General features: G+C 52.0%; 1 protein-coding gene across 1 annotated transcript in view; it reads right to left on the bottom strand.

The window, feature by feature from the left end:
- Positions 1 to 1,395: 1,395 nt before the first annotated feature.
- LOC135555152 (fibronectin type III and SPRY domain-containing protein 2-like) overlaps positions 1,396 to 12,812 on the bottom strand; it is a 41,740-nt gene continuing 30,323 nt past the window's right edge. Inside the window, exons 13-14 of the mRNA XM_064987504.1 lie at positions 12,297 to 12,473; positions 1,396 to 2,574 (exon numbers count right to left, since the gene is read on the bottom strand). Coding sequence (XP_064843576.1) covers positions 2,322 to 2,574; positions 12,297 to 12,473 — 430 coding nt within the window. The 3' untranslated portion in view covers positions 1,396 to 2,321. The remainder of the gene's footprint in view (positions 2,575 to 12,296; positions 12,474 to 12,812) is intronic.

Here is a 12,812-nt window from a genome sequence, read left to right as displayed (position 1 = left end):
TCATGTTAGTCTGTAACAGTGTTGTGGTAGTCCAGTCCAGGGTTTCATCATGTTAGTCTGTAACAGTGTTGTAACAGTGTTGTGGTAGTCCAGTCCAGGGTTTCATCATGTTAGTCTAACAGTGTTGTGGTAGTCCAGTCCAGGGTTTCGTCATCAGTCTAAAAGTGTTGTGGTAGTCCAGTCCAGGGTTTCATCATGTTAGTCTGTAACAGTGTTGTGGTAGTCCAGTCCAGGGTTTCATCATGTTAGTCTGTAACAGTGTTGTGGTAGTCCAGTCCAGGGTTTCATCATGTTAGTCTAACAGTGTTGTGGTAGTCCAGTCCAGGGTTTCATCATGTTACTCTGTAACAGTGTTGTGGTAGTCCAGTCCAGGGTTTCATCATGTTAGTCTGTAACAGTGTTGTGGTAGTCCAGTCCAGGGTTTCATCATGTTAGTCTGTAACAGTGTTGTGGTAGTCCAGGGTTTCATCATGTTAGTCTGTAACAGTGTTGTGGTAGTCCAGTTTCATCAGGGTTTAACATCATGTTAGTCTGTAACAGTGTTGTGGTAGTCCAGTCCAGGGTTTCATCATGTTAGTCTGTAACAGTGTTGTGGTAGTCCAGTCCAGGGTTTCATCATGTTAGTCTGTAACAGTGTTGTGGTAGTCCAGGGTTTCATCATGTTAGTCTGTAACAGTGTTGTGCTAGTCCAGTCCAGGGTTTCATCATGTCAGTCTGTAACAGTGTTGTGCTAGTCCAGTCCAGGGTTTCATCATGTTAGTCTGTAACAGTGTTGTGCTAGTCCAGTCCAGGGTTTCATCATGTTAGTCTGTAACAGTGTTGTGGTAGTCCAGTCCAGGGTTTCATCATGTTAGTCTGTAACAGTGTTGTGCTAGTCCAGTCCAGGGTTTCATCATGTTAGTCTGTAACAGTGTTGTGGTAGTCCAGTCCAGGGTTTCATCATGTTAGTCTGTAACAGTGTTGTGCTCGTCCAGTCCCGGGTTTCATCATGTTAGTCTGTAACAGTGTTGTGGTAGTCCAGTCCAGGGTTTCATCATGTTAGTCTGTAACAGTGTTGTGGTAGTCCAGTCCAGGGTTTCATCATGTTAGTCTGTAACAGTGTTGTGGTAGTCCAGTCCAGGGTTTCATCATGTTAGTCTGTAACAGTGTTGTGGTAGTCCAGTCCAGGGTTTCATCATGTTAGTCTGTAACAGTGTTGTGCTAGTCCAGTCCAGGGTTTCATCATCAGTCTGTAACAGTGTTGTGGTAGTCCAGTCCAGGGTTTCATCATGTTAGTCTGTAACAGTGTTGTGCTAGTCCAGTCCAGGGTTTCATCATGTTAGTCTGTAACAGTGTTGTGCTAGTCCAGTCCAGGGTTTCATCATGTTAGTCTGTAACAGTGTTGTGCTAGTCCAGTCCAGGGTTTCATCATGTTAGTCTGTAACAGTGTTGTGCTCGTCCAGTCCCGGGTTTCATCATGTTAGTCTGTAACAGTGTTGTGGTAGTCCAGTCCAGGGTTTCATCATGTTAGTCTGTAACAGTGTTGTGGTAGTCCAGTCCAGGGTTTCATCATCAGTCTGTAACAGTGTTGTGCTAGTCCAGTCCAGGGTTTCATCATGTTAGTCTGTAACAGTGTTGTGGTAGTCCAGTCCAGGGTTTCATCAGTCTGTAACAGTGTTGTGCTAGTCCAGTCCAGGGTTTCATCAGTCTGTAACAGTGTTGTGGTAGTCCAGTCCAGGGTTTCATCATGTTAGTCTGTAACAGTGTTGTGGTAGTCCAGTCCAGGGTTTCATCATGTTAGTCTGTAACAGTGTTGTGGTAGTCCAGTCCAGGGTTTCATCATCAGTCTGTAACAGTTTTGTGGTAGTCCAGTCCAGGGTTTCATCATGTTAGTCTGTAACAGTGTTGTGGTAGTCCAGTCCAGGGTTTCATCATCAGTCTGTAACAGTGTTGTGGTAGTCCAGTCCAGGGTTTCATCATGTTAGTCTGTAACAGTGTTGTGGTAGTCCAGTCCAGGGTTTCGTCATGTTACTCTGGAACAGTGTTGTGCTAGTCAATCAAACCCCGGTCTAAACCACTGATATACATGGTTTTTATTCAGATATGGTTGTTAACCCACTTACACAAAGGGGTCATAAACATGTTTTTGTAGTATAATTATGCTCTACCATGCAGTGTTGTCCAGAGGGTTAGAATAACAGACAACAGACACGTTACCATGGACACACCTGTACATCATGGTAGGTAGATGTTTCCATGGACACACCTGTACATCATGGTAGGTAAAGACGTTACCATGGACACACCTGTACTCTGTTTAATGTACATCATGGTAGGTAAACTCAGACCAAGTGGACGTACCCCGGTGCCTCTAGCCCAGTGCGAACAGTGAGCGCACCGGGGTTGTCCAGAGCGAAGCAGGGATGAACGTAGCGTTGGAAGCTACAGTAGAAGGTGTAGAGGTGTTGTTCCAGCTCTACGTTGAAGAAGGACAGGATCCCTCTCTCATAGTTCAGACTGAGCCCTATCCTCACAGGGTTCACCGTTATCCGGATGTCTGGGCTCCAGCCACTGTGGAGGAACTCATACTTGTGTCTGGAGAGGGGAGACAGAGAGGGGGAGAGGGGAGACAGAATGGGGGAGAGGGGAGACAGAATGGGGGAGAGGGAGACAGAATGGGGGAGAGGGGGAGACAGAGAGGGGAGAGGGGAGACAGAGAGGGGGAGGGGAGACAGAGAGGGGGAGAGGGGAGACAGAGAGGGGGAGAGGGGGAGACAGAATGGGGGAGAGGGGAGACAGAGAGGGGGAGAGGGGAGACAGAGAGGGGGAGAGGGAGACAGAGAGGGGGAGAGGGGTTTCACAGAGAGGGGGAGAGGGGAGACAGAGAGGGGGAGAGGGGAGACAGAGAGGGGGAGAGGGGGAGACAGAGAGGGGGAGAGGGGGAGACAGAGAGGGGGAGAGGGGAGACAGAGAGGGGGAGACAGAGAGGGGGAGGGGGAGAGGGGAGACAGAGAGGGGGAGGGGGAGACAGAGAGGGGGAGAGGGGAGACAGAGAGGGGGAGAGGGGAGACAGAGAGGGGGAGAGGGGGAGACAGAGAGGGGGAGAGGGAGACAGAGAGGGGGAGAGGGGAGACAGAGAGGGGGAGAGGGGAGACAGAGAGGGGGAGAGGGGAGACAGAGAGGGGGAGGGGGAGAGGGGAGACAGAGAGGGGGAGAGGGGAGACAGAGAGGGGGAGAGGGAGACAGAGAGGGGGAGAGGGGAGACAGAGAGGGGAGAGGGGAGACAGAGAGGGGGAGAGGGGAGACAGAGAGGGGAGAGGGAGACAGAGGGGGAGAGGGAGACAGAGAGGGGGAGAGGGGAGACAGAGAGGGGGAGAGGGGAGACAGAGAGGGGAGAGGGGAGACAGAGAGGGGGAGAGGGGAGACAGAGAGGGGGAGAGGGTTTCATCAGACAGAGAGGGGGAGAGGGGGTTTCACAGAGAGGGGGGGAGAGGGGAGACAGAGAGGGGGAGAGGGGAGACAGAGAGGGGGAGAGGGTTCAGACAGAGAGGGGGAGAGGGGAGACAGAGAGGGGGAGAGGGGGAGACAGAGAGGGGAGAGGGAGACAGAGAGGGGAGACAGAGAGGGGGAGAGGGAGACAGAGAGGGGAGACAGAGAGGGGGAGGGGAGACAGAGAGGGGAGACAGAGAGGGGGAGAGGGAGACAGAGAGGGGGAGAGGGAGACAGAGAGGGGGAGAGGGAGACAGAGAGGGGGAGAGGGAGACAGAGAGGGGGAGAGGGGAGACAGAGAGGGGGACAGAGGGGGAGAGAGAGGGGGAGAGGGGAGACAGAGAGGGGGAGAGGGGAGACAGAATGGGGGAGAGGGGGAGACAGAGAGGGGGAGAGGGGAGACAGAATGGGGAGAGGGGAGACAGAGAGGGGGAGAGGGGAGACAGAGAGGGGGAGAGGGGAGACAGAATGGGGGAGGGGGAGACAGAGAGGGGGAGAGGGGAGACAGAGAGGGGGAGAGGGGAGACAGAGAGGGGGAGAGGGAGACAGAGAGGGGGAGAGAGGGGAGACAGAGAGGGGGAGAGGGGGAGACAGAGAGGGGGGAGAGGGAGACAGAGAGGGGGAGAGGGGAGACAGAGAGGGGGAGGGGGAGAGGGGGAGACAGAGAGGGGAGAGGGGGAGACAGAGAGGGGGAGAGGGGAGACAGAGAGGGGGAGAGGGGAGACAGAGAGGGGGAGAGGGGAGACAGAGAGGGGGAGAGGGGAGACAGAGAGGGGGAGAGGGGAGACAGAGAGGGGGAGAGGGGAGACAGAGAGGGGGAGGGGGAGAGGGGAGACAGAGAGGGGGAGAGGGGAGACAGAGAGGGAGAGGGGGAGAGGGAGACAGAGAGGGGGGGAGGGGAGAGGGGAGACAGAGAGGGGGAGAGGGGAGACAGAGAGGGGGAGAGGGGAGACAGAGAGGGGGAGAGGAGACAGAGAGGGGGAGAGGGGAGACAGAGAGGGGGAGAGGGGAGACAGAGAGGGGGAGAGGGAGACAGACAGAGGGGAGAGGGGGAGACAGAGAGGGGGAGGGGGAGAGGGGAGACAGAGAGGGGGAGAGGGGAGACAGAGAGGGGGAGAGGGGAGAGGGAGACAGAGAGGGGGAGAGGGGAGACAGAGAGGGGAGAGGGGAGAGAGAGAGGGAGAGAGGGGGAGACAGAGGGGGAGAGGGGAGACAGAGAGAATGGGAGAGGGGAGACAGAGAGGGGGAGAGACAGAATAGAGGGAGACAGAATGGGGAGAGGGGAGACAGAGAGGGGGAGAGGGGAGACAGAGAGGGGGAGAGGGGAGACAGAGAGGGGGAGAGGGGAGACAGAGAGGGGGAGAGGGGAGACAGAGAGGGGGAGAGGAGACAGAGAGAATGGGGAGAGGGAGACAGAGAGGGGGAGAGGGGAGACAGAGAGGGGGAGAGGGAGACAGAGAGGGGGAGAGGGAGACAGAGAGGGGGAGAGGGAGACAGAGAGGGGGAGAGGGGAGACAGAGAGGGGAGAGGGAGACAGAGAGGGGGAGAGGGGGGAGACAGAGAGGGGAGAGGGAGGGAGACAGAGAGGGGGAGGGGGGAGACAGAGAGGGGGAGAGGGGAGACAGAGAGGGGGAGGGGGAGAGGGGAGACAGAGAGGGGGAGGGGAGAGAGGGAGACAGAGAGGGGAGACAGAGAGGGGGAGGGGGAGAGGGGAGACAGAGAGGGGGAGGAGGGAGACAGAGAGGGGGAGAGGGGAGAGACAGAGAGAGAGGGAGATGGGGGAGAGAGAGAGGGGGAGACGGAGAGGGGGAGAGGGGGAGACGGAGAGGGGGAGAGGGGAGACAGAGAGGGGAGGGGGGAGAGGGGAGACAGAGAGGGGGAGAGGGGAGACAGAGAGGGAGACAGAGAGGGGGAGAGGGGAGACAGAGAGGGGGAGAGGGAGAGAGAGACAGGAGAGGGAGGAGGGGGACAGAGAGAATGGGGAGATGGGGAGACAGAGAGGGGGAGACGGAGAGGGGGAGAGGGGAGACAGAGAGGGGGAGGGGGAGAGGGGGAGACAGAGAGGAGGGGAGAGGGGGAGACAGAGAGGGGGAGAGGGGAGACAGAGAGGGGGAGGGAGGAGAGGGGAGACAGAGAGGGGAGAGGGGGGACAGAGAGGGGAGGGGGAGAGGGGAGACAGAGAGGGGGAGGGGGAGAGGGGAGACAGAGAGGGGGGAGAGGGGAGACAGAGAGGGGGAGAGGGGGAGACAGAGGGGGAGGGGGAGAGGGGGAGACAGAATGGGGGAGAGGAGGAGACAGAATGGGAGACAGAGAGGGGGAGAGGGGAGACAGAGAGGGGGAGAGGGGAGACAGAGAGGGGGAGGGGGAGAGGGGGGAGACAGAGGGGGAGGGGGAGAGGGGAGACAGAGAGGGGGAGAGGGAGACAGAGAGGGGGAGAGGGGAGACAGAGAGGGGGAGGGGAGAGGGGAGACAGAGAGGGGGAGGGGGAGAGGGGAGACAGAGAGGGGGAGAGGAGGAGACGGAGAGGGGGAGACGGAGGGGGAGGGGAGACGTTCGATTCAACGTTAGAATGGGCAAAACGAGTGACCGATGCGACTGAGCGTGGTGTTATCGTCGGTTCCCAGCCACGCCCGATCCAGGACCTCAGAAACAGCCTCCTGGGCTGCGGCCGTCCTGTGAGCGAAAACAACCAGTTGATGAGAGAGGTCGAAGGAGAATGGCAAGTATGGTGCAAGCTAACAGGCGGGCCACAAACGGACAAAGAATGGCGCAGTGCAACCGTGGTGTGCAGAACGGCATCTCGGAACACAACTCGTTGGTCCTTGTCATGGACGGGCTGTTGCAGACGACGACCACACCGGGTTCCACTCCTATCAGCTAAAAACCAGAAGCACGTGATCACAGGACAGTTGAGGAGTGGACAAACATTGCCTGGTCCAACGAATCCCGGTTCCTGTTGTGTCATGCTGATGGCAGAGTCAGGATTTGACCTAAGTAGCAGGCTGGTGGCGGTGGTGCACTGGTGTGGGGAACACAATAGGTCCCTTGATACCAATTGAGCAACGATTGAATGCCACACCCCGAATAATTCAGACTGTTCTGTGGGGGCAAAGGGTCCGACCTGGTACTAGATGGGTGGTATCTAATAAACTGGCCACTGAGTGTACAGGATATAGAAGAAGAAGAATGTGACAGGAAGTCGTACTTGCGTCTGGATGGAGATGGAATGGAAGAGAGGGGGAGGAAGTGGGTGATGTCATTAAGACCATACAATGTTATGTGATTTACACTTAACTCATTCATAACATGCAGCCTACAGACATGGTATGTCGGTGTTGTGATAATATAACATGCGTAACGATACAATCATTTTCAGCAGACGCTTTATAACGACATACAGTTAAAAGATTTCTGGATGGTTTTCTCGGATACAGATTAGACCCGTCCTAGATTAGACCCGTCCCGGATTAGACCAGTCCCAGATTAGACCAGTCCCAGATTAGACCAGTCCTGGACAAAACTTCATTACCAATTGAGAATCTCCCTTGAACATAACCTTTTAGTCCAGGCCTAGTCTTCATCTCTGTCAGGGAAACGAACCCTTAGGCTTCCTGGTCCCAGATCAACGCTATGAAACCCGGACCAATAATGCCACAGTAAATTACTACATGAGACCCTTGATGCAGGAATCAAATGGTGTTGTACCTGTATCTTAAACTAACAGAACCATGGGGAGACAGTACATCCTCAACCCAACACGGTATCTTAAACTAACAGAACCATGGGGAGACAGTACATCCTCAACCCAACACGGTATCTTAAACTAACAGTACCTACCATGGGGAGACAGTACATCCTCAACCCAACACGATATCTTAAACTAACAGTACCTACCATGGGGAGACAGTACATCCTCAACCCAACACGGTATCTTAAACTAACAGAACCATGGGGAGACAGTACATCCTCAACCCAACACGATATCTTAAACTAACAGTACCTACCATGGGGAGACAGTATGTACATCCTCAACCCAACACGGTATCTTAAACTAACAGAACCATGGGGAGACAGTACATCCTCAACCCAACACGGTATCTTAAACTAACAGTACCTACCATGGGGAGACAGTATGTACATCCTCAACCCAACACGGTATCTTAAACTAACAGAACCATGGGGAGACAGTACATCCTCAACCCAACACGATATCTTAAACTAACAGAACCATGGGGAGACAGTACATCCTCAACCCAACACGGTATCTTAAACTAACAGAACCATGGGGAGACAGTACATCCTCAACCCAACACGGTATCTTAAACTAACAGAACCATGGGGAGACAGTACATCCTCAACCCAACACAATATCTTAAACTAACAGAACCTACCATGGGGAGACAGTACATCCTCAACCCAACACGATATCTTAAACTAACAGAACCTACCATGGGGAGACAGTACATCCTCAACCCAACACGATATCTTAAACTAACAGTACCTACCATGGGGAGACAGTATGTACATCCTCAACCCAACACGGTATCTTAAACTAACAGAACCATGGGGAGACAGTACATCCTCAACCCAACACGGTATCTTAAACTAACAGAACCAATGGGGAGACAGTACATCCTCAACCCAACACGGTATCTTAAACTAACAGAACCATGGGGAGACAGTATGTACATCCTCAACCCAACACTAACAGAACCATGGGGAGACGGTACATTCTCAACCCAACACGATATCTTAAACTAACAGTACCTACCATGGGGAGACAGTATGTACATTCTCAACCCAACACTGTCACTGGGCCAAATAAAACCCTTTTACTGCCAAAGAGAGGATTAGCAGGGGATATGAGAAGTGTGTATTGTCAGGTTCTGCGTAGGCAGTAGGTGCTCTCTCTCCTCTCTCCCTTCTCTCTCTCCTCTCTCTCCCTTCTCTCTCTCCTCTCTCTCACACACACTTTGAGGTGGTGGTGTTTCATGTTGAGATGTCTCAGTGAATGATCTCCTAGTAAAGAGACAGTTCCACAGTCCTGTTTAGTGCCAGGAATAGTAGAGTTGCTATGGCAACAGCAGCTATAAGGTAACGGTATTCTATGGGCTTTTTCACAGGAATAAAAAACAACTTGACTTGTCACTTCTGCCTCAGAAAGGGTTTAGGAGGCGAAATGTGAGAAGAAGCGAGCCAAGCACTTCAGGAAGGGGAGAGATATTTTAATGACCAAAAATCTCCTTGGCTGGCCTACTTTTCAGACCGTGTGTGGTAATGGTGGACCCTGTGGGAAGACAAGCATACATCTCCTTCTGGGAAGCCATGCAGTGGTAGTGGGGAGTCAGCTGAACTTAAAACACCGCCAGGAGTCAGCCCTCTAGAACAGTGTTAACCAACTCCCAGTCTGTCCAGTAGTCAGCTGAATTTAAAACACCACCAGGAGTCAGCCCTCTAGAACAGTGTTAACCAACTCCCAGTCTGTCCAGTAGTCAGCTGAATTTAAAACACCACCAGGAGTCAGCCCTCTAGAACTGTGTTAACCAACTCCCAGTCTGTCCAGTAGTCAGCTGTTTAAAACACCGCCAGGTGTCAGCCCTCTAGAACTGTGTTAACCAACTCCCAGTCTGTCCAGTAGTCAGCTGAATTTAAAACACCACCAGGAGTCAGCCCTCTAGAACAGTGTTAACCAACTCCCAGTCTGTCCAGTAGTCAGCTGAATTTAAAACACCGCCAGGAGTCAGCCCTCTTGAACAGTGTTAACCAACTCCCAGTCTGTCCAGTAGTCAGCTGAATTTAAAACACCGCCAGGAGTCAGCCCTCTAGAACAGTGTTAACCAACTCCCAGTCTGTCCAGTAGTCAGCTGAATTTAAAACACCACCAGGAGTCAGCCCTCTAGAACAGTGTTAACCAACTCCCAGTCTGTCCAGTAGTCAGCTGAATTTAAAACACCACCAGGAGTCAGCCCTCTAGAACAGTGTTAACCAACTCCCAGTCTGTCCAGTAGTCAGCTGAATTTAAAACACCACCAGGAGTCAGCCCTCTAGAACAGTGTTAACCAACTCCCAGTCTGTCCAGTAGTCAGCTGAATTTAAAACACCGCCAGGAGTCAGCCCTCTAGAACTGTGTTAACCAACTCCCAGTCTGTCCAGTAGTCAGCTGAATTTAAAACACCACCAGGAGTCAGCCCCCTTGAACAGTGTTAACCAACTCCCAGTCTGTCCAGTAGTCAGCTGAATTTAAAACACCGCCAGGTGTCAGCACTCGCCGGATTCAACTATCAACTTCTCCTCTGGACGTCCACTAGGTCATTCAGATGGGATTGTGTGGAGCTAAAACACATCATCGTAAAACTGACTCTCCTACCGATCCTCGACTTCGGCGATGTCATTTACAAAATGGCCTCCAACACTCTACTCAGCAAATTGGATGCAGTCTATCACAATGCCATCCGTTTTGTCACCAAAGCCCCATATACTACCCACCACTGCGACCTGTATGCTCTCGTTGGCTGGCCCTCGCTTCATATTCGTCGCCAGACCCACTGGCTCCAGGTCATCTATAAGTCTCTGCTAGGTAAAGCACCGCCTTATCTCAGCTCACTGGTCACCATAGCAGCACCCACTCGTAGCACGCGCTCCAGCAGGTATATTTCACTGGTCATCCCCAAAGCCAATTCCTCCTTTGGCCGCCTTTCCTTCCAGTTCTCTGCTGTCAATGACTGGAACGAATTTCAAAAATCACTGAAGCTGGAGACTCATATCTCCCTCTCTAACTTTAAGCACCAGCTGTCAGACCAGCTTACAGATCATTGCACCTGTACATAGCCCATCTGTAATAGCCCACCCAACTACCTCATCCCCATATTGTTTTTTTGGTCCTTTGCACCCCAGTATCTCTACACATTCTGCACATCTATCACTCCAGTGTTTAATTGCTAAATTGTAATTACTTCGCCACTACGGCCTATTGTATTGCCTTACCTCCCTACTCTTACCTCATTTGCACACACTGTATATAAACTTTTCTATTGTGTTATTGACTGTATGTTTGTTTATTCCATGTGTAACTCTGTGTTGTTGTTTGTCGCACTGCTTTGATTTATCTTGGCCAGGTCTCAGTTGTGAATGAGAACTTGTTCTCAACTGGCCTACCTGGTTAAATAAAAGTGAAATAAATTAATACAAATTACAGCAGGTTGAGAATGGCTTGTGTAACCTATCAAAGCAGTCCGTTACCGGGAGGGAGGACAGGTTGGTTCCTTCCCGGTAACAGTTAGTGATAGCTAGGTTAGAGGGATAGGTTAGCGTTAGGGGTTCTCACCTGGACGGGTTGGTTCCTCCCAGGTAACAGTTAGTGATAGGTTAGAGGGATAGGTTAGCGTTAGGGTTTCTCACCTGGACGGGTTGGTTCCTCCCAGGTAACAGTTAGTGATAGGTTAGAGGGATAGGTTAGCGTTAGGGGTTCTCACCTGGACAGGTTGGCTCCTCCCCGGTAACAGTTAGTGATAGCTAGGTTAGAGGGATAGGTTAGCGTTAGGGGTTCTCACCTGGACGGGTTGGCTCCTCCCAGGTAAGAGTTACTGATAGGTTAGGGGTCAGGTAAGGTTAGGGTTTCTCACCTGGAGGGAGTGAGGACATGTCTCATGCACCAGGATGTATTGGCTCCTCCCAGGTAAGAGTTAGTGAGAGGTTAGGGGTCAGGTAAGGTTAGGGTTTCTCACCTGGAGGGAGTGAGGACATGTCTCATGCACCAGGATGTATTTGTTCCTCCCAGATAAGAGTTAGTGAGAGGTTAGGGGTCAGGTAAGGTTAGGGTTTCTCATCTGGAGGGAGTGAGGACATGTCTCATGCACCAGGATGTATTTGTTCCTCCCAGGTAAGAGTTAGTGATAGGTTAGGGGTTAAAGGTTAGGGTTTCTCACCTGGATGGGGTGAGGACATGTCTCATGCACCAGGATGTATTTGTTCCTCCCAGATAAGAGTTAGTGATAGGTTAGGGGTCAGGTAAGGTTAGGGTTTCTCACCTGGATGGGGTGAGGACATGTCTCATGCACCAGGATGTATTTGTTCCTCCCAGATAAGAGTTAGTGATAGGTTAGGGGTCAGGTAAGGTTAGGGTTTCTCACCTGGAGGGAGTGAGGACATGTCTCATGCACCAGGATGTATTTGTTCCTCCCAGATAAGAGTTAGTGATAGGTTAGGGGTTAAAGGTTAGGGTTTCTCACCTGGATGGAGTGAGGACATGTCTCATGCACCAGGATGTATTTGTTCCTCCCAGATAAGAGTTAGTGATAGGTTAGGGGTCAGGTAAGGTTAGGGTTTCTCACCTGGAGGGAGTGAGGACATGTCTCATGCACCAGGATGTATTTGTTCCTCCCAGATAAGAGTTAGTGGTAGGTTAGGGGTCAGGTAAGGTTAGGGTTTCTCACCTGGAGGGAGTGAGGACATGTCTCATGCACCAGGATGTATTTGTTCCTCCCAGATAAGAGTTAGTGATAGGTTAGGGGTTAAAGGTTAGGGTTTCTCACCTGGAGGGAGTGAGGACATGTCTCATGCACCAGGATGTATTTGTTCCTCCCAGATAAGAGTTAGTGATAGGTTAGGGGTTAAAGGTTAGGGTTTCTCACCTGGATGGAGTGAGGACATGTCTCATGCACCAGGATGTATTTGTTCCTCCCAGATAAGAGTTAGTGATAGGTTAGGGGTTAAAGGTTAGGGTTTCTCACCTGGAGGGAGTGAGGACATGTCTCATGCACCAGGATGTACTGGCTCCTCCCAGGTAAGAGTTAGTGATAGGTTAGGGGTTGAAGGTTAGGGTTTCTCACCTGGATGGGGTGAGGACATGTCTCATGCACCAGGATGTATTTGTTCCTCCCAGGTAGGAGTTTCTCTGCGTATCTTCATAGGCAACTCCAATCCTGTACTCTGTGTCCTCGTCCAGTTCCACCTCCCAGTAATGTCTGCCTCTCACAGGGATCAGGTCCCCTAACACAGCTACACACCTGGACCAAACACACACGCATACAATATATACTATCAGAGGGAGGAGACACAGCTGGACCAAACACACATGCATACAATATACACTATCAGAGGGAGGAGACACAGCTACACACCTGGACCAAACACACACGCATACAATATATACTATCAGAGGGAGGAGACACAGCTGGACCAAACACACACGCATACAATATCAGAGGGAGGAGACACAGCTACACACCTGGACCAAACACACACGCATACAATATACACTATCAGAGGGAGGAGACACAGCTACACACCTGGACCAAACACACACGCATACAATATATACTATCAGAGGGAGGAGACACAGCTGG

Source organism: Oncorhynchus masou, chromosome 2, assembly GCF_036934945.1.
Source record: "Oncorhynchus masou masou isolate Uvic2021 chromosome 2, UVic_Omas_1.1, whole genome shotgun sequence".
Lineage (NCBI taxonomy): Eukaryota > Metazoa > Chordata > Actinopteri > Salmoniformes > Salmonidae > Oncorhynchus > Oncorhynchus masou.
The sequence above is the reverse complement of the archived record's forward strand: the minus strand, read 5'-3'. Positions and strand labels throughout refer to the sequence as shown.